Source organism: Anas platyrhynchos, chromosome Z, assembly GCF_047663525.1.
Source record: "Anas platyrhynchos isolate ZD024472 breed Pekin duck chromosome Z, IASCAAS_PekinDuck_T2T, whole genome shotgun sequence".
NCBI classification, from domain to species: domain Eukaryota; kingdom Metazoa; phylum Chordata; class Aves; order Anseriformes; family Anatidae; genus Anas; species Anas platyrhynchos.
This window is the reverse complement of record NC_092621.1, coordinates 77,842,036-77,868,492: the sequence shown is the minus strand read 5'-3', so window position 1 is coordinate 77,868,492 and position 26,457 is coordinate 77,842,036. Positions and strand designations below refer to the sequence as shown.

Sequence of the window (26,457 nt, the reverse complement as noted above, 5' to 3'; positions counted from 1 at the left end):
CATTTCTTATGTGTAAAAACAACCTTGCCATTTCCACAGCAATGCTTTGGTCTTCATCCTGGAAAGCAGGTGTTGAGGGGGGTATGAAATACAGAGTAAAAGGTCTGCTTCATTTTTAAGTGGCTCAAGCTTCAAAGTGTCAGAATAAAGAGATACTAAACAATTCTCTTTATTTTTCTATGTTTTTTTATAGCTATATTTGGAATAATTTCTGTGTTTGAGTAAAGAAGTGTTTGTATAAATCTCTCACTTGAACTTCCACATATCCATATTCACTTTTTCATGAGTCAATGCATGTGTAAACTGGTTTTGTACAAATAAGGTACAATTTTTCAGACCTTTTGCTGTGCCAGCCAGCTGTAACGGAAGCTATGTAACGAGGAAGGAGCACACAGTCTTTTGAGGATGTTTTATTGGTGGATATTTTTTTCATTTTTTTCAATAATGGATAATATTTTCAAGCAAGCTTTGCTTCATAGAATTTCATTTAATCACTTTCATTATAGCTAGGAATTTAAGAGTTTTGGAAAGGTCAGTGCTCAATCTATATTGACTTTTACTGGGATTTGAGTGTTTAATTCTTCAATATGTTTGAAAGTTCTTAATGCAGTAAATGGGTTCAATTTTTCTTTTAAATTAACCTTCAATTTGTGTTACTCCTACTCATTTAGTTATTTAGACATTGATATCAATATAACGCTTCTCTGTGTGTTTTGTAAAATGACAAAGCAAGTGTGGACACACACATACGGAGGAACTAATGAAAGAAATTCTGTTGACCTAATAGCACATTCAGAAGGAACAGTGTTTAGCTGCTGAAGGAAGCTGACCTGTAAAGAGGTCGCACTTGATCTATTATTGAAATAATTTCCTACAGCTACAAACCTTCAATCCACTTCCTGTAGGTCAACAGTAGCTCTCGTAAGGGTCAGTTTTCAAAACTGAGATGCCAAGAAAGCTGTAACCATTTGAAGCTAAGATATGTTCAAATAAGCAAGAAAATTAATAGCTCAGATTACCGAGGGCCTTGTATTCAGAGTCCTAAGAATCAAATTCTTGAAATCACAAGCTTTCAGTAGAAAGCATACCTTTAAGAAGACAACTCCTGCCAACGCTAGGAGACAGTGAGAGGCAAAAGAAGGAATTCCTTTGTAGAGTACTCACCTGCCTACCTTTCTCTTGTAGTGTAAAATGCAAGCTATTGCGTTTATCCCAGTGGTCAGACACCAGCACGCACAGTCACACTACAGCACCATGCCTGTTCCCGAGAGGTTTTTGTACCGTCAGCCAAGCTGGGCCGTGCTATTTAAAGGACAGCTTCAGTTGCCTGAACCAGTACGCTGCAGAGTGCTTAACTGCATCTGAAAGCTGCCTCTTGCAGGTTATGTACTGCATGCTCAAAGGTTAGTGGAGTACAAAGAAGCATCAGTGAGATGCATGCGGATTGCCCACTCACACACCTCCTCTCTTTCAAGGGAGTTCTCTTTCTGTTTACTGAGTCTCGGTTTTGTCTTTAATCTTCATAATGGCAGAGGAACGGTGTTTGAATTGTCAGAGAGGGTATATTAAGAAAACTGAAGGGTGGAGGAGGCTGGCGATGCAAGTTAATAATTGGTAGTTGAAGGTTGCCTAGATAAGCAGCAGTTTAATTCTTTTGTTTTGTGTAGGATGTGCAGGTAGCCTTCAAGACAGTTGTCTTGGTATTGGCTCTGCACATCACATGATCTGTACTTAGATATGCACGACTTTGACCTACATTTTATCCCTGTAACAGATGATTTAGACGTATTTTTAACATAGAAAGCATTCCTAATCACTGAGTCTAGAGTTAGGAGGAACTCGGTTCTAATTCCACTGTTCTTCATAAAACATTGTGAAAACAGGTGGCCATTACTCACCTCAGGGAGGGATGGATTTGTTCTTCTAGATCATACTTGTGTGTCTATATACAGAGTCCTTCAGACACTGTTCCAGTGTTCAAGTTACATAGCTATTTTGTTATTTTCTTCCATGTCTTTCTTCCCTGTGTAATAATTTTGAAAAATTCTAATAGCTGTTTGTGCTACTAAAAGTAGAGTACAGAAATCTTTGGGCAGCTGATCCTCACGTGTCTTTATAGCATGACAAAGTTGTAGAGCCATATAAATTAGGCTGACTTAATGCAGTGACCTGATGCTTCTGATTGTTGCAGCAGTAACTGTGTCACGCTGAGGTACTTGCACATGTCTCTGGCATGCATGTGGTCTTCCTGCGTTCCCAGACCTAGAAGCTGAGGGAGACCATCAGTTTCAGGCAGAACTTCTTGGAGCTGTCCGTGAAGGTAGTCTTCAGACCCCGGCTCAGAGGTCTAACTTACTGCCCTTCAAACATAAGAAACTTTTATTTTTTTGTGAGCTTATAGGGTGAGGGAGGAGGTAGAGGAGAGGAAAAGATGTTTTCTGCATTGGTTGAGAACTGGCAGCTTCATCCAACACTGAAATAATGAGATACATCTCCCTCACCGCTGGCCTCAGTTGGGTCATTTTATGCAATTCCAACAGCTGAGATCCAGTTCCAGGCATAAATACCTTGCAAAGAAGGGTGATTTTGGTTTAGCAAAGGGAAGGAATTGCAATTTCTGCAAATAACAACAGTGTTATTGAGAGGCTCACCAACATAAGATCACCTCCTGCTATTGCATCTGAAGTCCTACCCGTGTCAGTGTCAGTTCTGTCCTCACAAACTATGGATGTAGCAACACAGTTCACGGGGCTGTACTTACCCCTCATCTGCTTAGTCTTTCCAGAGTCCAGAAAATCAACTCTGAATAGGTTGAATCTATGCTTGAAAACACATCCCATGTTACTCACTCTTGCACAGGAGTGTCAGTGAGCAAGGTAAGTTGTGTCAGTGTCTCCCCGGAGTATCCTATCATTCCAGCCTGGCTTTTCTATCCCAGCTGACCCTGATTTCTTGAAACATCACGAGCATCACTCTGTTGTAGAGGTACCCCAGGACTGCTGACCATACAACTCTTATTTCTCTTCTAAGAAAACCAGAGTAGGCAACAGGAAAAAAACCTCCTTTTGTCCTCTGTGTTCTCTGCATAATGTGAGCAGCTATGGCTTCAGCCCTTTGCACAAATCAGTCAACTTATATTGTGCATTACAGTCTAAGGAAGAAATGGCATCTTTTCTACATATACCTCACTTCACATGGTGGCACTGATGAAGCTTAGTTTTTTTTTGTCAGTAGGAAGCTACTTTGAAGGCTAAGGTATTTCATCACAAAATTTCTCGAAGTGGGTAACTCAGTGCAGGCTGCTGCTCTGCTGCTGGTGACTGTGCCTCCCATGCTGCCTGTCAAGGCTTGCTGCCTTGTAATATCTTCAGTTGGTCCAGAAATCTGCAAAGCTTGCAGGCTATTCCATTTAAATGTGTGAACATTGTACACTATTTTGTATGTGAGCTTGATGTTAGATCTGAAAAAGCAGTATTTGAATCCCTGCTTGAGGGATGTGACAGGCAGTCCTCATTTCCATCATCCAGGGAGTAAAAGGACTTGTGTCAATCAGGTGCAATAAGATCCGCACTGCCGATACGTGGGGAGGAAGGGACATTTATATACACTGAAATGGTATTTTTCGCCTGAGGCACTAGAGCCATCATGGGTACTTTCACCCATATTATTTTTCTGCTGTAAGAATTGACACCTAAAAGATAATTTATTGTCCAGGAAACAGGGAACGTTTGTGACCACAAGAATGCGGGATGGACGTGGCCTCTGGCCTGTTTTCATAACCTGTCTTTGTAGCCCTTGCAAGGACTGCAGGTGTCTGTTTCTGCAGGGTCTGTGTCTGATGTCTTTCTCATTGGTATACACTACTTGTTTCTGCTGCTCCTTGTGCTGGAAGAATCTCATGTATTGTCACTGGCATGATGATCAGCTGCAGAGCACAGACTTGAGATGCAGAGCACTCAAGAGCACACAGGTAATATGATTTTTTCTGTCAAGTCTACTTACTGTGTACAGCAGAGCATGGCTATCCATCTGTAATTGCTCTCCCTTGTAGAAGAAGCAAGTTTATTCAACCTACAAGTGTATTATTACAAAAGCAGAACTGTGACTAGGTGTAGCAAATTCTTACAGTTTGATACAGTTAAGTGATCTTTAGGAACAACTAAAGTTTTCTTAACGTCCCCAGTAGTTGCCCTTTTTTGGCATGGTCTATAAGAGATGATAAAGTGGAAAGAAATACTCTTACAGCTAAGAGGAGGGTTTAGCAATGAGCATTTCTTTGAAGTAAAATTTTGAAAAAAAAAAAAAAAAAAAAGAAATCCAGGCCTTTAAATCCATGTTTCTTTAAAGAATCTGCATTAAGCATACAGTAATTCTTTTTTTTTTTTTTTTTTTTCCCGTGTGTTTTATTCAAGATGTCTGTCTCATCACTAAAAGATAGAACTGATTCTCAGAAGAGGACAGATCTTCCAATATACATTTGGATGTTACCTCCTGAAAAAATAACAGCTATTTAATTCTGAGAATTTGACACACTCATTACTGTTTTGTCAAGTATGTGGAGCTGAAAGAAACTAGTAAACGAACCTCAGTATTTTCTCTCTAAACAAGCATAATATTTTTAAGCAGATAAAATGCATGTATTTATGGCATCATTACAGATTTTAGTATAATTAAAAATCGTGATGTAAAGCAAATACTTTATTAGCACCTGCAAACATTTGGGCAATCAATTTTGGATGTTTGTATTTATTTTTAATTTCCTTCATTGGAATGTCACTATCATTAAAATTTGAAAGGTATTTAAAATTGCATGATTTACTTTAACAGACTAAAATGTTGCGAGGTTTGTTGAGAGTACATTTTTAAGGAAATCTTCAGAAAATTGGAAAGCACGGTATAGAGTGGTATGTGAAGCAAGAAAAAGAAAATGTTTCACTCAGAACAAAAATTGAATGGGAGATGCTTTCCAGGCGCTTTTCACAATGCCTTGAGATCTGAGGTAAATCACTAAAGAATAAAAGTGAAATATGGCTCGTCAAGTATTAGTGGAAATGGGTGTTCCAGTGGTCTAACTGCTGATGGCAAAAACTTCCCAGCTTCTTTTTTTATCTGAGCAAGTAATGTTGCACTTACTTAATTCTGGTTTTACTAGCAGATCAGTGGAAGGCAGCAACACAGGACCAGGACAGAGGGGAAAAAATTACAGATGCTTGTTTAAAATAATAAATAAATAGCAAGCACCATTTTTTCAGAGCTTCACAGCAGAAACTGTGTTATTTGCCCCAGCAATAGGAAAGCAATGGTTGAAAAACAGCGCAGTTCGTTCTGACCAGAATTCAGCTTGTTATATTCTTTCCTACTTATGCATTGTTTGTTTCATGGATGAGAGTTATCTACAAAGAGACGGCCCAGGAACTCGCCAGCTTGAAAATGGTTTAGAAACATTCTTGATTAGAAGTCACTTCCTATGCAGTGATTTTACTAAACATGAAAAAATGGGTCCTCCATCCATCCAAATCTACACTGCCTGCTTAACCTTGATTGTTAAGGGGGAGGCATGCTGATAGCTTTTCAAAGCGACTGCTGGTGTGCAGGAAAGACTTGGGGAGCCTTCGTGTTTCAAATAAGCCTGTCCCATCTTGATTTTAGTCCTTTGTTATATGAATGGAATATAAAGTTAGTGCTTTTCACTCCTAGGGAGCTAAATTGATTGGGATTTGGTAATAGCTTTTAAACTGATAAAGGTATACCTGGAATTATACATGAGTTCATGTGTATGTGATTTTTTATTTTTAATCTTTAGCAAAAATAATTATTTCTCGGAAGTTCAGCATAATTCCCATGTCACAATTTCTGTGCCTTTCTCTGAATTCTTGTGGCAGCCACTGCCTCAGAAATGAGTCAGATCACTGGGTTGGAGTGGCATAGATTATGGGCATTCACATACTTATTAAGTAGTTATCCTTCATGGCAATCTCTGTCATATTTTACCAGAATAACCTATTACCTCTCATGTTTATGAACTTTATTGTCTTAACTCAAAAGACCAATTACCAAACTCCAAAATTCCTTGGTTCCATTTATTGCTTTATTAAGCTTTATTGATTTTTTTTTTTTGAGGCTTACAAAGTAGGATTAGGAAGATTAGTCTTCTTGTCAGTCCTAGAAATATCAGTTAGATCATGAAATCTGGCATGAAGATTCAGTTAGTCAGCTTCTTCATATCTCCATCATAAAACCTGAGCTATTAAATTCCGTTCTTGAGGTGGCAGCTGTGGTTGCCAGCGCTGTCTGCAGGCATCCTGTGTAATACAGGAATTGCCTTGAGAGAATGCTGAACAGAAGTTATGGAGGAGCTAAGTATTTAACAGAGTTACTTTTCTATAAACTGCATAGTTTTGGCTAAAAGCTTCGTTGATGCCTTATTTATTTATTTATTTATTTATTTATTTATTTATTTATTCACCTGATTTTTTTTTTTTTTTGATTTTAGGAGTTCACATTTTCTTTTGAAAACAACTATGTTCTCTCGATTTGCCCATGCAGTTAGACTCTGAAAGATAAGGGTCAGAAAATGTCAGAACAAAAGGTCTCTTTTCACACCATTGTATTATACGTGGCAATGCTTATTATTTTTGCTGTACACATTAATTTGCGTTTTGTGCAGAGAAGTAAGGAACCGTTCATAATAAGCAATCCCAAGTGACTGGCAAGTTCATACTAGAATTCTGTGTACAGATAGGCTAAACAAGAGTTGTTTTAGTATTTGTATTACTCTGGAAAGCAACAGTGACAGTCAGACCAACAGAACTTGTTAGCTGTCAAGACCCAGAAGTAATTTTCAGAAATATTACTTCTTTATGGCATGGTAATTTGTTTCATTTTGTTCTTGCTTAATTGTATTTGTGTTTATTGCCAGAATAACAAAAATGACTTAAGCCTTTCATTTATGCTTTACAGTCATAAAATTACACTTCTGGGGTAAATTATTTTCAGCTTTCAGGGAAAAAAAAAAAAGGGAGGTTGTATTAAATTCTTTGCACCTATTTTCTATCACGTGGAGATATTCTTTTTGAAAAAGAAGAGAATGAGTAAAAGTTGCAGTTAGCGTTGTTAAAATGAAAATGTTTTTATTTATTTTTTTTTTTCAGAAAAGTTACTATGTCTTGGATATATGGAGTGCATTTGAACTGTAGCTACTTCTGACAGTGTTCTGTAACTACAGAATATTACTAAATTAATATTTTCTAAGAGAATATTCTCTAATATATATATTCTCTAATATAGCTCTAAGTTGCATGTACTTAGAGCTAATTTAGTTTCATGTCTGTTTATTTCATAGTAACATGCACCTGCATAGTTAGGTCTGTATCTCATATACATGTAATAATGTATATATTTAATAAAACAGTCTTCAGCTTACATACATGGCATTTGGTAAAATCTGTAAGTACAAAAAACTGTTTAGTTTGCAGGGGTTTAAATCAAGTTTGAAAATTCATTTAAGACAATAACAGACAGTTACTTATATCTACAGTGAGATATATAAAATAATTTACGCTGCATATTAATGCTTGTAATGGTATACAGGGGGGGGGGGGGAAAAAAACAAAACAAACAAACAGGAAAAAGAGAATTTGCATGTGAAGCTGACCAGCTGTTTTACAGGAAGGCTGGGCTGAAACTCCTTCCCCGAAACGGGGTACTTACCTTTCTAAAACTGACCCATGCTAGGATTTAACCTAGTCACAATTTGAATTGGATTTTCAGGAGTGTCCACAGGTTTAAAGGGGAAAAGTTCACTTATGCCAAATGCTTCAGCTATTGTCCCTAGGCTGTTGCTATAGTTCCTGCTTTTTAATCCCCCCTTGGCCTCAATCCTTCAGCTACATATGCACATTAACTTAATTACCTTGAGTTCCCTCAGTGGAAGCTGAGAGTAGTAAGTGTAAACCTGTGCATGTTCTAGGGGTGGGTTTTTGGCTTTATCATGTTTTCAGCTTCTTCAGGCTGACACTGATGGCTTGCAAATAAACACTCTGATTTGAATATCTAGTCTTACAACATCTTTCAGCAAAGTGATTGTACTTTTAATGTGTTCTTTCTCTTGACCATCAGTAAAATGTATACATTTTTCACATAAAGCCTGACAGACCTGTAGAGAGCAATCTGTTCATGTATTAGGTATAAAATCATTTTCACCCTCCAACACAGAATTTACATTACTGTCCGCAGTTTTTGGTGGAATACAGCTTAGTTTGCTGTAAAGTTATATGCTGGTTGCATACTTCTCAGGATTCTTTATGGATGTATATGAATATAAAACTTACAGATACTGCTGGAAAACCTAAGCATAAAACGTTGTTGGATATTATGCAAATATGCATAAAAGGCTCTGTTCCTAAAAATGTTCTTCTAATTGCTTGTTCTAATTCTGCTTTTGTGTTGCTGCACTTTGTTCTGTCAAACATCTTGATGAAGGTTGTGAAACTTCCAGCCAAAGAGACTCATAGTTTTAGAGGATTCCAGAAATCACTGAGAGTTGCACACTTCAGCATAAATGTAGTATCACTAAACCAATCCCTTTTTTGGATATTGACTGAACTTAATATTAGTGGGAGAAGGAGGGGGGAATTTTGCAGGAGTTCAGCTCGCTGTCAGAGGACACACAGCCATACCAAACTTTGTTCTTTCCACATGCTTAGAAAAGGGAAGCGCATTGCTGATCACTCACCTAAGTTACTCAAAACCCCACAGCCTTAGAGTAACCTGTTCCAAGTTTTTTGTCATGGGAGTTAGGTGAAACGAAATGTTAGCAAGTAAATCCACTCCCCAGCTCAGGACTGGGGGTTCTCCTCTGCTCATCTGCCCAGCTGCAGGACCGTGGTGTGTTTGTGATGTTGCTGGACGCCCACCTCCTCTGAGACAGCTGCTGCAGGAAGCAATTCATGTGGAGTGGAGAAAGTGCAACATAGGCTCAAGAAAGTTCAATTTCAAAATACAATGGGAAATGTTAGAGTGAACCACCAGCTGGATTATTTTAACAGTCAGTGATGCCTTAGATGACCTTTTTTTTCCCCTTTTTATTTTTCTTTTTTTAACGAGTGCTAGTGCTTTTGAGGGTATTGTAGCTGAATTTCAGAAAAGAACATATTCAAGTATTCATCATGAGGCGATCTAGCATAAACCTTTCCCAAGAACAGATGTACTTCTGTTGCCTTAAAAAGCATCAGAAATGAGCGAATATTGGTAACTGCTGGTCATTCAGTGACTGTATTGATTAGACTAGTGTTGGCTCTTCTGAAATCAGTCCTACCTGGTTCTGCCAGTTGAGGTGAAGCTTTTAAAATATTGAATGTTCACTTCAATCTCTGGTTGGTTTTGTTTCCTGTGGCTTTCAGCAAAAAAAAAAAAATCAATGCCATTCACATCTTGAAAGCTGATCTGTTAGGTTCATTTCTTTCAGTATACTGGAAAGCCGGTGTGTGCAGCAGGTCTCTGTTGGCTAGTTACAAAAGGCAATAAGGATTTAAGTGATGATTTGTTCTGGCTACTTCAGCTACCTAGTGATATGGAAAAACATGTTAAAAACAAGATTATGAAACTGAGTATTAAAATCACTTTGGACTTGCCTTTTTTTTTTTTTTTTTTTTTTTTTTAAGCATAATGCAAAGTATGTATTGATAGTGGTCTTAGGTTTTACTAGTTTCATTAATTTGTCAGTGACTTAGAACATCATATGTCTATAATAAATTGCAAAATTAGAATGTATTTTACACTAAATGTGTAATGCATCGTCAGGCTTTTCAACTACTGCTCTTTTAAATTAGGTAACATACCGTGGGTATTTCTTCATTTATAATTTGCAAATAAGCTGCTGTAGAAACAGTTGAGCATGTGCATGCATGTTTACTGTAAATAGGTTTGTATTATGAACATTTTCTAATTTTTGTCACTGTCGTCCATGTAACTTTGCACACATTTACTTCTCGGAAGTTGCCCATAAATGCAAAAATAACTGTCCTTATAACAATGCATCCTGTCATACTTTGGATAAGAGTTTTTTTTATTGTTGTTGTTTGTTTTTTAATCTTATAATTGCAGTTTCAGTAAGATATTTTTTTTCTTATTGTTAGTTTTTGGTTTGTATCTGCAATAGCTTGATGGAAGTGAAGTAAATGATTTACCAGTACTCTGTGGGGGAGTGTGAAGCATTAGTTTCTTGCCAGTGAACTGTTGTAAATTTGCAGATGCTATCTTCTGAAGAATTACTAAATTTTCATTGTAAATGGAAAGTAGCCAGAAGTTAAGCTATGTGACTTGGGTTACTTTTAGAATAACCACTGTGAAATTCTCATTAGCAGTTTGAGTGTTTCTAAAATATGCAGGATTTCAAATTGCTTTTGTGGGCAAAACATAATGATTGTTCTGGTTAAAGGTGCTGGGTGCTTGGAAGTGTGGTAGGTCTGCGTGCAATAGCCAGCTTGCCAGTCCCAGTTCAGGATTTCTCTTCTCATTTTCTCAGCAAACCCTCCTGCAAACTACAAATAATTTTTAACCTGAGATAAGTGCTGTTTGCAATGAGGAGGGCAGGACTGTGTCTTAATTGTGTTTATAGTATCTGCTTGGCAATTATGAGGGGTGGGAATGACCCCTCAAGTTAATATGTTAACATTAAATCTTGTCTAATACTCTTAATTTGTCTGTTAAGACTGCAGTTGACTAAATTTGCAGCTGGATGCCTAATAGAAACTTAAAACCTAGCTCAATGGAAGACTTAACCTAAGCGTTGAAATGAAATTTTGATTGCGTTCTGCCATTCACATTTGATATTCATCAATATCAAATTTTCTGGTCTCACAAACATCTTCTTCACTTAATACCCACACTTTTCCAACCTGTTTTCTGCAAAGAAATGATTTTAATTTAAATAACACCTGTTCAAATACAGTGAGCTTTGAAATGACATTTTGAAGGTGTTGTGTGAGAGGGGGTGAGTGGAATTGTAAGGTCACATTCTGCATGTATTTTATTTGTGTTTTTCTCAGCGTTCTCTCTGAACCACAGAAGAAATTCTTTGTTGTTGCTGGGAGCATTATTGTTCAACTGTTGCTTGAGATAAGCTCAGAGAAAAGAGTAATTCTGTTTTAGTGTTAGTTATTATTGATGAATAAATAATTTGACTATGGGTACCTTCTGAGAAGTCTGGCTTTAAATTCTGATCCCTGGGAAATCAAACCATACCTGGAAATCTGAATGCCTTTTCTTGATAACTGCAGCCTTTGCAAAGGCAGTCCATAGAGGCTCTACACTAATTAGATTTATTCTGCTGTAACAGGCAATGGGTTTCATTTTTCTGGTATTTTAGTCAGAAGGACTTTTAGTCAAGTAGATCTTTTTAAAATCAAGGTTGAAAAATCTTAGATTTCATTTAATTTTTTTCAACATTAAGTGTTTTATATACTACAAATGAATGAATGGCATCGGGATGCCATTCGTGTATGAAAATAAGGCTTTCGGAAATGCCTTTTTGTTTGTTTTGGAATTCATTTGGTTGCTTTTTTACTACTGGTAGGCCTCAGACCACTGCTTGGTCGTTTTCACAGGTAGTGTGAAGGATTCACACTAACGTAAAAGAACAGAATTACCTGAGGTCCACACGGTGTTCTTTGTTTTATAACCAAGTCAGCAGCAAGTAGGATAACTTTTTCTAAAAGATAACATGGAAACAGACTCAAGTAGAAACTTCTGGACTTCAGATGAATTTTTCTGCTTGAGAAGATCATTATTTTTTCAATTTTTTCTCTGCTGTCTGTCACACTGGGGCAATTTCTGGTTTAACATACAAGTTGTGACTTTCACCCCAGGGCTGCTAGCACAGGGCAGCAGCACTTCTCAGGAGGGGGGAAACGGTGATGACACTCCCTGCTCCCTTCCAAAATAATCTCATTTCAGACTACTTTGAGCCATCCCCGGTCTGCAAGTCTGTCCCCTGCTCCAGGACACTCCTTTTTTTGGGGGAGCAGTAATATCAGGGTGCTGAGTGATGGAGCCCTAAGAAGAGGTCAGTGGCCTTAATTTCATTTCCTCCCTCCTTACAACATTTTCATGGATGACTGTCAGAGGACTTTGGCCTGCCCAGCTGACCAAGAGCTTGAAAGCACCAGATTTTGAGGTAACTTCAGGGGACATACAGTGTCCCAGTATGAGTTCATGCCTGTTGAGAGCAATTTTAAATGGATACTGACTTCATAAAAATTCCTGGGATACAAGAAAAATGTTAATGCTATTTTTATGCTAGGGGTTTCTGAGCGGTATCATACCCTGTATCATTAGAAAATTATCAGCATTTACGGAGCCTTGCAGGACAAAATATCATAGGATACTTTCCCAGAATCGTGAGCGTTTGCTCTGGAAAAGGTCGATGTTGTGTGCATGCACTGACTCAGGAAAGCAGGTTAAAAAAGCAATGCTGCTGAATGCTGCTACTGTAGGGGAAAAAAAAATCAAAAAAATCATCTTCTCAAAGGGGCCACACACAGGTTATGCATGTAGTGATAACTGCTTTGCGTAAAGCTAGGTAGTGCCTGCCTATTGTCTAATTAATCCTCCAAAAAATTAATTTATGAAAACACTGCATTTGCTGTTGTTATATATGGAGATTATGGACAAGGATCCTTACCACTTGAAATCTAGCACTGAAAAGGGATAATGCCTCCCAGTATTTTTTCTTTACATAATAAATGTGTTGAATATTAAAAGATGAAAAGCTTTTAATTTTATGAAATTTGGTTGGCTGTCAAAGAGACATTATAACAAGTGGTTTCCAGCCAAATTGCATTTGCTGAGGAGTGATGGATCTCTTGCCAGCACTAAAGAGGCACTCTTCACATTGGATGCCTGCATGCTCCTCATGGGCAGAATGCGGTAATTTTTCTGAACATAGGGTTTAGAAATTCCATAGCAGAAATGGAAGTTTTCATATTAAATGTGTCACTGCTTCCAATAGCTGGTGTTCAACAGGCAGAGCTAGTGAAGTTGAGTGGTGTTGCTCTTGCTCTAATGGTTTTCTTCTGTGTCTGTCCTATTCTATTGCAACCCTTTTCCCTGATTTTCTTTATTAATATTTTTTAATTAAGAAAGAGAGGAGAGAAAAGAGAATTTGGGTAGTGAATAACATGACTGCATCATTCTACTAGGGATCGCTCATTAGTCTTGGTTTATTTCTCTATATTGTTTTCTACTGTAGTTAAAAATAGAGTATTAAAATCTAATGAAATGGTTACTTTTGCTTACAAATAAAATTTAGACAAGCGTCTGATCCCAGTGTAGGCACCTTGTTCGAGGAATAAATAAACAGTTGCTTTAATAAATTTAATAAAAAAAATAGTTGCTTAAATAGTTGCTTAAGTGCTGGCAACTTTAAGATCTGTAAGAGCATCTGTAATATTTCTTAACATTTCTAATCCAACAATCTCATCAGAATAACATCCTAAGTGTTACCTATCGAGCAGCTGATAACAGTGGTAAATCATCTGGATTCCATTGAACATTACAGAAAAATGCATAATGTTTTGATATATAAAAATATTTAGGAGACAATATACATTAATATATAAAATAAAAGCAATTGAATCTTTTAGAAGTTTAGTGGAATTTATTATTGCTGATTTAAACTCAAAGAATTGTTAAAGTAATAGTTGTTTTGACCCAAATAATTCTTTGTATCATGGCTTTTTTTTTCATATATTTAAGGAGTAATGCCTTGCTGCGTTTTAACTCTTTGTTTTATGCATACACTATTGAAATAGTTATTCTCACTTCTTTCTGGGATAATATTGCTTATCACATTGCTTCTCCTAGGATAAGGGGCAGAGGTAGAAAGAACAATTTTATCTGTTCTCAAGGATGACATTTAAGAGTGTGTATGTCATTTCAAAATACACTTTTTTTTTGATCTGTAGATAAGGCAGAGTTGGATTTGAATGTTTTGAGATACTGAAAAGAAAGGCTTCTTTTGCAGCTGTTGTTAACAAGAGAAAGATAATGCTCATTTCTGTTTGTATCTTGAGCATTTAGTGAGGAAGTTCTGAAAACTATTTTCACAAATGCAAATTAGATTCAAAATGACTAAATGATTTGGAGGGCTCTATGGAAATAATGCAATACGAGAAAAAAATAGAACTGAGAGCTCTCAGTGTAATCGTCATGGGTGCAGAACAGTCTGCCTGGCTATATAGGTGCTGTCTCTGTAATGAAAAAACAAGTAAAAATGATCAAATAATAATGCCAATAAGCCTAGGGTTGGAGAGTAAGGTTAAAAGTTGCCCATTACAAAGCCAGAGGTTTTTGAGACATAAAAAAATATTTATTTTTCTGGTGAATCTAGTTGTAGCTAATAGTGTTAAAAACTGATCTAATCGCTTGTTCTCTGTAGATCTATCCAACCTTGCAATAAATGGGGATTGTTCAATTTTGCAATAGTATGTGCTTGCTGAACCAAGCTAGGAAATGTGCAAGCCAGGTTACGGGGCACTATGAGAAATTCAGCAGTGTGTTCATAGCTCTTAACATTGTCGTACATGTTTAAGGCATTTAAAGGGATTGCAGTAGCAAGTGGTTTAAAAAAATCTTAATTTCACAATGCCTCAGTATCCTGAATTGTATGCCTAATTCAGTGAAATTAATGTAAAGTTTAATTAGCTTATGTGCAAAATCACCTTTCTTCTGGAGTATGTGGGAGTGTACCCAGTGTGTATGTATGCAAACACATATTCAGTGAAATATTGCGCATAACCATTCAGTGTGCTCGTTGCATCATAATGCCTACCCCAACCAAAATTAGTTCATTTATAATTGCAGATTTGCATATTGTTAAGTTATGTATACCCCCATACAAAATTTTAAAGGCAGGACCTGGAGAATATATAGAAAACATAACCATACTGTGTTCAACCAGATAGTTTGGGTATTGGTAGTCAATTACTCTTGGCAATTATAAGATCCTCATAAAATAATGAGAATCTTGCTAGTGCTTCTGTAGGCAACAAAAGCAATTACAATAGAGAAAGATACAGCAAAAGACTGAGAGAAAAAAGCTACACTGGGATTCTCTTTCAAGGTTTTGATTGGCTTTAAATACTGTTGTGGCCAGCTATTATATTTGAAAATGTAATATGCTAAGCCCATGAGTCAGTTTTCCTTAAATCAGTGTGGCTTGTATGTAACTATATTATTGGATGATGAGAGTGAACAAATCCATTTTTACAGCCCTACTCAGTGGCTTGCTAATGATAACCTATCTCCAAAGTGACATTGTAATGTGATTAACGTAATTGAAAAGCATATATGGAGGATGGAAATGTAATTTCTTCCAGGTGGAAAGCCTAGTTACTGAGTAGGTGCGGAAACCTGCACAAGAAAAGAAAAATAGGGTGAATTGCTAACAGTTTTTTGGGATGAAAATTGTGATTTCACATATTGAATAGAAGGGCTGAAGGTTGCATGCATCTGAAACAGTGTAAAAAGACCTGTAGGAATCAGGAAGGAAGGTGTGTGTGTGCATGGTGGGTGGAGGAGAATCCTCACCTGCAGAGACAGGTAAGCTGAAGGATGGTTAAGGAAAAGGATGAGGAGAAAAATCTCCTCTTAGAATTATTATTAGTGTACTAGTAAGACTGTGCACCTTTGTAATTGGAAGAAATTATTGTTATTTTCTTACTGCCTGCTGTATCCATGTGTATGGACAAATACCTGGTCACATGACTTTCCCCTGTATCTCTGGTGCTGGTATTTTATACCTTCAGGTGTTACTAGCATTTAAAAATATACACATTAGATGGACAAACTGAAAAAAAAAATAAATAAAAATTATATTCCTTTTCACTGCTACCTTTACTGTAGTCCTTCCAGTGCGCTGGCTGGTCTGAAATCTCAGCATCCTTTTTAAAGGGGAGGGCAAGCTGCCTTGTACGATTTCTCAAGATGGAAGATACGCATGCTAATTGCATGCACCTCTGCCCCGTCTTTCCCCCCCCTAATTCCTGTAGCTGGCATTGGATGCTGCATTTACTGTCTGCAGATTTACCTTGGGACTAGATTAGGGATGGGCAGAAAAGTTCCCTGCTGTCCTTACAGCCTAACCGCCCGGGATGCCTTCAGGGTTAGTGTTGCCTTGGGAAATGCGTGCAAGCCATGCACGCTTAATGCAAGCTTAATGGTACACGAATTGCTCCCTCTGGACCTTTCAGTCCTTTAGAGTATCCTCACATCTGCACCATGGGCTGTTGCCATTGTTTGTTTGTTTGTTTTTTTCCTACACAGTAGCTTATTGTGAAAGACGGTCATTTTGCCTGGCTTTTGTGCTCTGTTTGGAGCAGCAATAGGAGATTTAAAACAAACTGGTTTCATGATCATGATCTTTTTTTCTTTGTATATGATTCATATTTGAACTTAATAAATTGATCTGCTTTGTATCCCAATGCAGAATGGGTGCAGCAGATAACATTTACAAAGGCCGAAGTACCTTTATGGAAGAACTGACAGATACTGCTGAGATAATAAGAAAAGCAACTTCAAGATCGCTAGTAATTTTGGATGAACTGGGAAGAGGAACTAGCACACATGATGGAATTGCTATTGCTTATGCTACACTGGAACATTTTATTACAGATGTAAGTGATCAGTCTGACACATGCTTGTGAATACTTTTTTACTTTACTTCTTTTATTTTAGGTTTACTTTGGCATGGTATATGTTCCATTCTTGCAGAAATGTGACACGTCTAAACTCAGAGCAAAGGTTTATTTGTAAAGGATACCAGTGCTTTGTTGGTGTGTTCAGGGAAAAAAAAAATTAAAACCGTATGCATCTATCTCATTGTTGCAGGTGGAGTCGCTGACACTGTTTGTCACTCACTATCCCTCAGTTTGTGAGCTAGAAAAGATGTATCCAGAAAAAGTTGGTAATTACCACATGGCTTTCTTGGTGAATGAAGAAGAGAGTGGTGAACAAAAAGGTACAGTATAAAGCCATCTGAGATTCTGGCATTTTGGGTAGAGGCAGAAGTTGTAATAATGATTACATACATCTAAATGCACTAAAGTGTCAGCCTATACACAGAATTTTGATGATTTGTAAACTGAGCAACCATTTCTCTTTCAAAATTAATACAAGGATGACTGAGCCAGCTCAGATCAAAGATTCACCCAGCTTGTCACAGTAGCTAAATAACAAAAGGACTAGGCAGGAGGGATTAGGGATCAAACATATGGCAACTCTTTCTCAAAAAGATCCTACTGTCTGCAAACACTTACTGCGTAGGGGACTTCAAGAATTAGATGTGGTTTCTGTTTGTTTGTTTTTTAATCTTTGATCGATTTTCTTTTCACTGAGGTTGTCCATACCCCCAGTTTATTCACATATACTTTTAAAATCTTCATTCTGCTGTGTCAAGGAGCTCCAAAATTTAACACTGCATTAAAGTGCATTTACTGGTGTGAGGAACTACTACCTCCTTTTGTTTGTTCTGAGGCTGTTTTGAAACAACATGTAGCTTCATTTGATGGTCCCTGTTCTTCATTTGAGTCAGAGTGATGATATGTTTATCCTTTCTGTGCCATGCCTAATTTTGCAGATTTTTTATCATAATGCCTTTCACTTCTGTTCTTAACCAGGCAGAAGAATTAGAGTGTGTTTTCTTTTCACTGTTGCTCTGAATTAGTTAGAATTTTCAGAGGTTTGTCACCTTAGTGCTTAGCCCTTTTCTTTGGATAAGTTGAGCAGTTCTGTCTAACTGCAGTGATGACCACCCTTCATGGTACAAACTGGCTCTTCTCATCTGTTTTCTGTCTGCTCACCAGTTATTTACAATTGCAAAGGCCTTCCTTGAAGCTTATGGCTGCTTGGTTTTCAGAAGAGCATTTGATGCAGCGCTCTTCTTGAAAGCACTTTGAAAATCCACATAGGATTTATCCACTGTCACTCTTTACTCACATGCCTTCCAAACATAAAATGGTGGCGTGAAATTTCCCTCTATACAAACTGCTTTAGCTTTTTTTCTGATAGATCAGCTTTATTCAGGCACTTGACAATTCTGTTCTTATTTTGGTTTTTCCCCTTTGCAAAGTAACGGCATGCTCCCCAGATCACTATTAGAATTATTATTTTTCTTAATTGGCATGGTATTTGCCATTAATCTTTCCCTATAATTCATTCTTAGTATTGTACTATGTGCTTACATCGTAAACTGATCAGACAGGGGGTCTCCAGTATTTGTCACTAAATACTGTGTATAAATAAAAATATTTTTCAGAAAGTTAGTTTTAAAAATAGAAGTGCCTTCCCAAAACCTGTACTCTCACAGACACTCTTCAACATCGGATGGAGGCTTGTCTGATACAGACAAGAGGGATACTTTGGCTTTTGTACTCTAGTTAATTTTAGAAGCAGGGATGCCTGAAATAAACATTAATGTTGAGCACAGGTTGTTTAATTCAAAGTTGTCTTTAGGTAAGCACTCTATAGCAATACCAATGTTCCCCATTAACTGCATCATTTTTAGGAGCATCAGTATGTCCTTTCGCATCTAGCTGATTAATTGAACTGCTCATCTCTGATACTCTCAAGCAGTTGAGATGAGAATGTACTTACTGTTCCTTATGTGTTGTGTCCTTGAAACCCTATACTTTATGTTTTAGTTTGCTGCTTTAGCCTTCTTGCTTTCAATGTTAGTTGGCCTGAACCTTCAGGCTGCATGCAGTCTTCATCATTTTGCTCACGAAAGTACAATAGGTTTACTGTCACAGCCTGGGAGCAACAGCACATCCACATTTCTTTCTTCAGCTGAATCTTTAGCTCCCATGTCTCTTGTCTTAGTGTTTGAATTGTTTTATTTAAATGTTTGTGGCATATTTTTTGCAATCTTTGGCTTGGATCACTCAGATCAAATCAGCTTGAGACATCAGTATTTATGGAAATCTCCATTGTCTCCAAAAACCTGTGTTTCCAAGATGAAAGAATTGAATGGCGGTGAATAGCACCATAGTTTTTGTGCTGTTAACACAAGGCCTGAATTGTGCAGGGATGTAAAAAGAATGTCTAAAGAGGAAGAGGAAAAGAGTCATTAGATTTCTTATCATTGCTTTTACTTTTCTATCTTATTGTCATGACAGAAAGAATCCGCCATCCTAACTATTTGGGTTGCTCTATGCATTTTTCTGTAGCTCCTAGCCTACTGGCAGGCAGCAATATTTTGTTGTTGTGCTGTATTACAGAGTTCTTGACTGTGGGATTACTGACACATCCTTTATTCTGTCTGGTAGACAAGAAATGCAATGTTCCAGTTATAGCATAATTAATCGATTTGACATATAAAGACTCTTACCTTTTATGCACACACACATGTACACACTTCTGTGTAATAAGACATCAGATAAAACTACACTGAAACACTTTTTTCAGACTATGTGCAAGGAAAACGTGAACTCAAGGAAACATTTTTATCTCGCATTTCTTCAATGGAATTAATCTCACTGGAGGTATGAATGACAATGAAACCAGAGTCTCTGCTCTTTCTGGGTTTGGATTACTACATTTTATCAATATAACAGAGTGATTTTTTATTTTTGTTCTATTTTTTAGGATCTGAAGAGGAAGAGAATCCTGAATTTATCACTTTTCTTTATCAAATAACTAAAGGAGTCACTGCAAGGAGTTATGGGCTAAATGTTGCCAAGCTGGCAGATATTCCTGAAGAAATCTTGAAGAAGGCAGCTCACAAATCAAAGGAGTTGGAGAGATTAGTGAATATGAAAAGGTCAGAAAAATTGTGACTTTTTTTCTAATGAAACTTCCAGATGTGAGTGGAGGAGTGTTTTGCACTGAATGTGCATTAAAAAGAGCAGTAAGAGCTACTTTAGATATACTTCTGCCCTTCAGAAAAGAGAAAGTGAGATGAAAGTTTGAAAAATTATTAAGAAATTGTGCTATCCATTTCAATCAAAGCTTTAGATTTTGTGGTTAGCTATTATGTCAGAGGTTAATTGCTACCCTCTTAGTGGTGATTGGAAAAAACTAAATGCACATTGAACTAATGCTAGGAATACACATCATACTATCAAGTACATTCTTTAAAATACTTATTTTCACTTTTTTTCAGGAGGAAATTCTGAAAGTTGTATTTGAAATATAACTATCTTCTAATACTTATTTTTCTTCTAACAATGACAGAGAAAATATAAATATATTTGATTTAGAAAGTGTATTCATTTCAGAACTTGACAATCTATTTGTGTTGTATAATGTAGAAGGAAATGCTGCTATTTTTGCTTCTGGTTTAACTTAACAATATTTTTTTTTTATATAAACACAGAAAATTTTAATGACAGTCTTATGATTTTCTTATTTTCCTGATAACCAATTTTCATTTAGGGGTGTATGTATCTTGCATGCTAGACTAGGTATGAAAATTTATGTGCATCAAATTGCATCACCGTTACAAATCCAGTAATGTTATGTATACAGTTAAGGTGTAACAATGTGCTACTATTCATATGCATTCCACCAAATTTTCAGTTGTTACTATTTTTCAATGCCAGTCATATCGGCAAAATTCAAGAGACCCGTCAGAAATAAATTAAATCAACATCTTTGTTGCCTGGTGGTAATAACTAATCCTGGTAGGAGAATCTTTTAAAAAAAAAAAAAAAAAAAAAAAAAAAAAAGTTAAGGATTACTTATTTGCAGATGCAATCAGTTCTTTTGATGCTTATCAGAATGTCGTACCTAACAGTGTTTTTTATCCTCTTTTAAGAAAGCAAAATAAAATAACCATATTGAAGATACATGATGGTTTGAAGGGAAAAATAATGTGGTAGATGTTCATTTGAAATAGTAGTCCATAATTTTCAAAAGCAAAATTACAAATTACTAACAATGTCTTAACTAGATCTAGAACAAAAATGTTGTTCAGAAAGGTAAGAATATGAGCTGAAAGGCCAGATTTATTGTGTGATATAATTAAGATGGAAAATAATATATCAGTTTTATCTCCATTCTGTCAAAATCATAGGACACAAATAGAGTTCAAACATTTCTCCATTCCCGAAAAGAGAGTTAATTGCGTACAAAACGTATGAGCAGTAAAAATAGTATGTGATGATGTAATTAGAAGACTAATTTACAGTGCACATATAGGGGAAGAGCTAGGGCTCACCGGGTGATCAAAATGATGGGACCTAATTGTGTGACATTTTCCAGCTTTTGAACAAGTAAGCTACCATCTGTATTTTAGCTTTTGGTATTCAATTTGCTGGTATTCTTAAAATGAAAAAGAATATATCCCTCATCTACATCTGCGATGAGTCCCTCACCCTGGCTCGCCACTGAGGCTGGAGTCCCCTGGGGCCCAGGCATCACCGCGGCCTGCTGCCACTGGAGCCATCCGAGTGTCCCCTGTGGCCTGTCACAGGGTGGATGCTCATCGCCCATCCCAACCTCGTGCCACAAAATGACATGTTTTTGTGGCACCGCCACAAAACAGGACGGGGATATGGTCCAGACAGAAAGGCGTTCTTGCTTCAGTTCGTGCCCTGTGAGTTCATGAGAGGAAGGTGTCTGTACCTGAAAAAGGTACAGAGTGAGGAGAGGAGGAGGCCGTGGCTTCTGTCAGCAGCGGGCACCTGGGTAGGGCTTGTGGCAGCCGTGAGGCACAGCACAGCCCACCTTGAGTGTGCCACTTCTGCCTCCCCTTGGGACGTGCGGCAGTGCTGTGCCACCCCCGCAGCAGCTGCTGACTTGTGGGGTTTGACCCCGTTACACATCGCTCCCCCATCGTAAATTCTTGTGTGAACTTTGTAGGGGACCTCACGCACCTCTGTGGACCCAGAGCTCAAGTCAGTGAAAAACAACAGATTATCAAATGTGTCTGATGACTTAACAGTGCATAAATCACTGTATTACATAATTCTTAATTTTTGCAGTTCTTTTGTATAGATAATTATATTTTCTTTTTTGCCTGTTCCTCTTTAGTTTCTTTTATTGCCATAATGTGATCTAAATATCTAAGTTCTTCTATACCTCCTCCCCAAGAGACATAAACAAAGTTTAAAATGAATATGAGCTTTGCTCTGGCGTATCAGCGGTAGGACATAAAAATTACTATGAGAATCAAACTCAGGCCTGTTCATAGCAGTATACTTGTGCTGTCACAATACCCACAGGCCAGCTGCCTTGTCTTATGTTTTTAAATCACTTTCATATTATTTAAGAAAATCCACCGTGTAATTCCATCCAGTCTTGACATCTTTGTCATCAGGAATGTGCGTTAACCCATTTTAAATGTCTTGTTTACTTGTCACAACTCTTACGAGTCCTTCTTAAACAGAAAAATATTAGAAAGAAAATAGGAAGGATGAGTGTACTCAGTGATTTGAAAATGCATTTTTTCTTCTTGATTTCCTAAGTGCAAATTTCTAGGAACTGAACATCTGTATCTCTGCAAGCTACAATACTGTTTATTTTCTTTAATGGTTTACTTTTGCTTAGTATTTTATTTCATCCTGTTGATGCTTCTGGTACTGTAAGTTAATTGTAAAATTACATTGTTGACTGTACTACAGATGGAATATATACAAGAAATGTTCATTGATTGCTTATAGATCAGTTAATGTCTTGAGCTATGCAAACTGCTATTTTTGACTGTGAATAAAAGTTTGTAGATGATTGTAGGTTTTTTGAAGCTTAACTTAACTTAAAAGTGTGTCCATATTTTGACTAATTTCTTTTCCCCCCTCCCAGAAAAACGCTGAAGTCTTTTGCTGAAGTATGGAAAATAAATGATTCTCAGGAAATACAGAAATGGAAAAGTACGTGTGAACCTGAAGATGAAAGAATGGACATTTTTTAATCTTCGAATCGTGCTTAACTATGGAAAATATTCTGGATATAAAACACAAGTCCAGAGAGTAATAGATTCTATCAGGGGATAATTCTATCAGGGGATAATTCATTAAGTTAACTTTTTCAGAGATACATGATGCCACATTGTTTTACAGTGCCCCACATCCACTTCCTGCTTGTAATTTTCTCTCTCTGTATTCCCTGAAATGTTTCCCACCCCTTTTCTTAACTGCAAAATGTCTGCTGGTATTGAATTAAGTTTATAATATGTTTAGAAAACACAAAAAATTATGTTGGTAAATTATTAGAATGCATCTTTTATAAATAAAATAATGTCTTTTAACTTTATTGTACTTCAATTTCTATATAAATAATTCTCTTCATTGGGAAAATGTAACTGAATTGTGACTATACTATGCTGTTGTGCAGTTCGTAAGAATGAATGCCATAAGGCAAATTCTTTTTGTTCTAGTATTAATGCATTTAAAATTCACTGTTTATGTAAAACAACCCCTACAACTGATACAAAGAATGAATTTAAGAGAGAGCATGTTACAGAGCTGGGTAGGAGACACTCACTTCCACAGATGAGATTAACAACGGTGCAACCAGTAGTTTCCAAAGCAGCAGCACAAAATATGCATTGACTGCATTTCCACTTCCCTCTTCTTCATTCTCATTATGTTTGCTTCCTTTCCTCCCAATCTTGGCCTGCTCTGACATAGTCTGGAGAAAAATTTACCCTAAATAGTGGTGGATTACGGCAATGAGCTGACATGGGTGATTCAAACTATGCAACTGTAATCCCCAGCGTTCTGTCAAGTGGAGAAAAAACAGAAATATTATTATTTTTTTTAATTTACAATTTTCAAGCTCCAAGCAAATTTCATAGAGGAATGTGATTTCTTTATAAATGTAGCCAAGTGAAATATCTTGCTATGAAAATGAACAGTGACAGTCACATAGTTAAACCTTAGCAAACGGCTTGTTATATTTTAAAAAGTATTTTATTAAATTGAAGGAAGTTCAGTAAAATGAAATACCTTGGTTTTGCTATAAGGAAAATGATAAAATGGGGCTTGTCATCTTTGAGACAGGTGAACCTTCTGATTATTTTAGTAAATATACTGAGGCTATTTTGTGGCAAAAATGATGGAGATGAATATGGAATTATTGCAGGTGATTGAATTAGCCTTTCTGATATAAAGAACTTTGCTCAGAATAAGATGTAATTTTTTTAACCAGTCATAAACAATTGCTAACATTCACCAAAGACATTTTTCCAAGTTCTCCTTCCAATTACAGAGGGTCATTTAAACAGTTTGTCTGCTGCTCAATAGCCGCAATCAATACAACCATCTCCTTCCAGATCTGCAGTATATTTGTCTAAATGGGAAGAGCTGAAGAAGAAAACTGGTCTTTCAAGGTGTACTTATACATGTGTGTTTACAAATGCCACACACTGTGAAGCACAATGAATATAATTCTTCATTACTGATGCACACAGACACTGTGCACTGGATCTAAAGACCTCTGACCATAGCCTTCAAAGAGAATAATGAAACATTATTGAATTCCCATATGTGCTAAATGTGCTTTTAGTAAGACTCTCTCTGTCCTCAAGGGAGCATTCAGACTGTGCTGTGACACGAAAAAACACCTGGATGCATTCTCAGAAAAATAAAGAAATACAATTAAGAATGGGTGAACAGACAAGGTACTGCTGCCCTGCTCATACTACACAATACAAAGCAGTTAGAGCAGGCTTTTTTCCTAATGTCTGTGACCATTTCAGAAATAAATTTTGATTGTAGCCTTGCCCATTTCAACAAAAGAGGTTATCTTGTCCCAGTAAAGTTTCTTCTGGGTAGGCAAACTAATTGCTGAAGCTTGCTGTTTTATTCGGTGCTGATAATTAGTATTCCTAGCAGATAGGTAAATGTTTGAATGACCATTTGAGAATGCACTGTAAGGAGACGCATCCTGTTCGACGTGTTGGCAGGTGGCTTTAGGATGCATCTGTAGTGCACCACACAGAACAGTGCAGGTTTGTCTAGACCTTGTCCTGCTGATGTGGAGCAGCCAAGCTCATTAAGAGGATGAGCACTGGGCTGTGCGGGGGCGATCGAGCTGGGGTGGGATGAATTCAGAGCTCGCTTGGGTATGTTTGCAAAGCCTGAGACTAGACATAGTCTAGACAAGCAGCCAGACAGGGATGCCTGGGCCTTTGGTAGCATACAGTATAGGGATAAAAAGAAACAGAAACCTGCTGGAAAAACAGAGAAAAGCAATAATTTTGTAAGAGATCTTTCCATTCCTTTTGCTGTGGTAAGCAGAGTTTCTGTGGGTGTTATAGCAGGAGTCTTCCTGAGAGACTAAAAGAAGAGAATCTGGTCTTGCATTTTCTTTTTCTTTTTCCCTCTTTTTTTTTTTTTTCTTTTTTAATTAAATAGCAGTACATTAACATGTATTTTAAAGGTAACTTGAAGTGCAGTTTTGGTAGTGGCATAATCCTGGAGATGTGCTTTAATTTTAAAATCAGAGCAATCAAAGGTTGGCTGAGTGCTGAGTCAGCAGGGTTGATGCTGCACACTGCTGTCCATCTGCTGTAAAGCTGAAGAAGAGTGACCTGAACTTAGATGGTCCCTGGTTACAGCAGGAATAACTCCCCGTATTGAGTTGCCTTCAAGAAAGTAACGTCTAAACCTTTGTCTAAATGCTAATATATTTTTTAAAACCAGCATTTTTCTTATTTTAATAGAAAACTGGCTCCTACTGTCTCTCCCAGGATGTCACTGACACTGTTTAATATTGATGTGAAAAAGCATACCTTTGTGCTATACATAAAGTCCCCTTGAAAGACTTTTGTACTTCGCAGCTTTTATCCATTTTTAAAAGATTGTTTTTCACTTAATTTTAAGCTTCCTCATTGTTTTCTCTTTCCTCCTTTTAAAAGTATTAATAATGCCTTTGTGCATCTTGTCTCAAATATAGTGCCTTTAGAAATCACAGTGCCACAGGTTAGCAACAAAAACTGGTAGACCATTGTGATGGAAGAGAGGGAGAGAGGGTTGGGTACACTGTCACTGCCTTTTTATATTCGGTTACATAAGAATGTTATAATAGAATATGCAAGGTAAAATGCATTACCAGTAGCAATTATCTTTCATGCTGGCATACATCTTTCACTGAAGTAATTCGCAAGAGGTATTTTTTTTGTTTGGTTTCTTCCCCACCACCACCCCCTTTTTTCTTGGTATTGTAAAGTTATCCACAAGTATTTATAGAAACTGCGTGAATTTAGCTATGTACGTAAGTTTACAACATGTATAAATGAATTTGAAGATCACTGAAATGACAGTGAAGTCCATCACTGCTGGCTATTCCTGTTCTGTAGCTCCTTGTGGGGGAAGCCTTGGATTTGCCCAGCATGGCAGAGTCCTGTACTGAAAACACTGTTGCCAAAATTATGGAAGGCTGCCTATCTTAATGATGCTGATAATGATAATGGTGCATTGCATACAACTAAGCACGTGGAAATCCTCCCCTTGCTTGAAA

At 37.1% G+C, this 26,457-nt stretch overlaps 1 protein-coding gene across 4 annotated transcripts in view; it reads left to right on the top strand.

Moving 5' to 3' along the window:
* The window catches only part of MSH3 (mutS homolog 3), a 112,988-nt gene extending 89,746 nt beyond the window's left edge, over positions 1 to 23,242 (top strand). For all 4 annotated transcript variants that reach the window (XM_072030781.1, XM_072030780.1, XM_072030782.1 and 1 more), the window contains 4 exons: positions 16,487 to 16,673; positions 16,888 to 17,017; positions 19,642 to 19,816; positions 22,798 to 23,242. In XM_072030781.1, coding sequence (XP_071886882.1) covers positions 16,487 to 16,673; positions 16,888 to 17,017; positions 19,642 to 19,816; positions 22,798 to 22,906 — 601 coding nt within the window. In that variant the 3' untranslated portion in view covers positions 22,907 to 23,242. The remainder of the gene's footprint in view (positions 1 to 16,486; positions 16,674 to 16,887; positions 17,018 to 19,641; positions 19,817 to 22,797) is intronic.
* Positions 23,243 to 26,457: the final 3,215 nt, after the last annotated feature.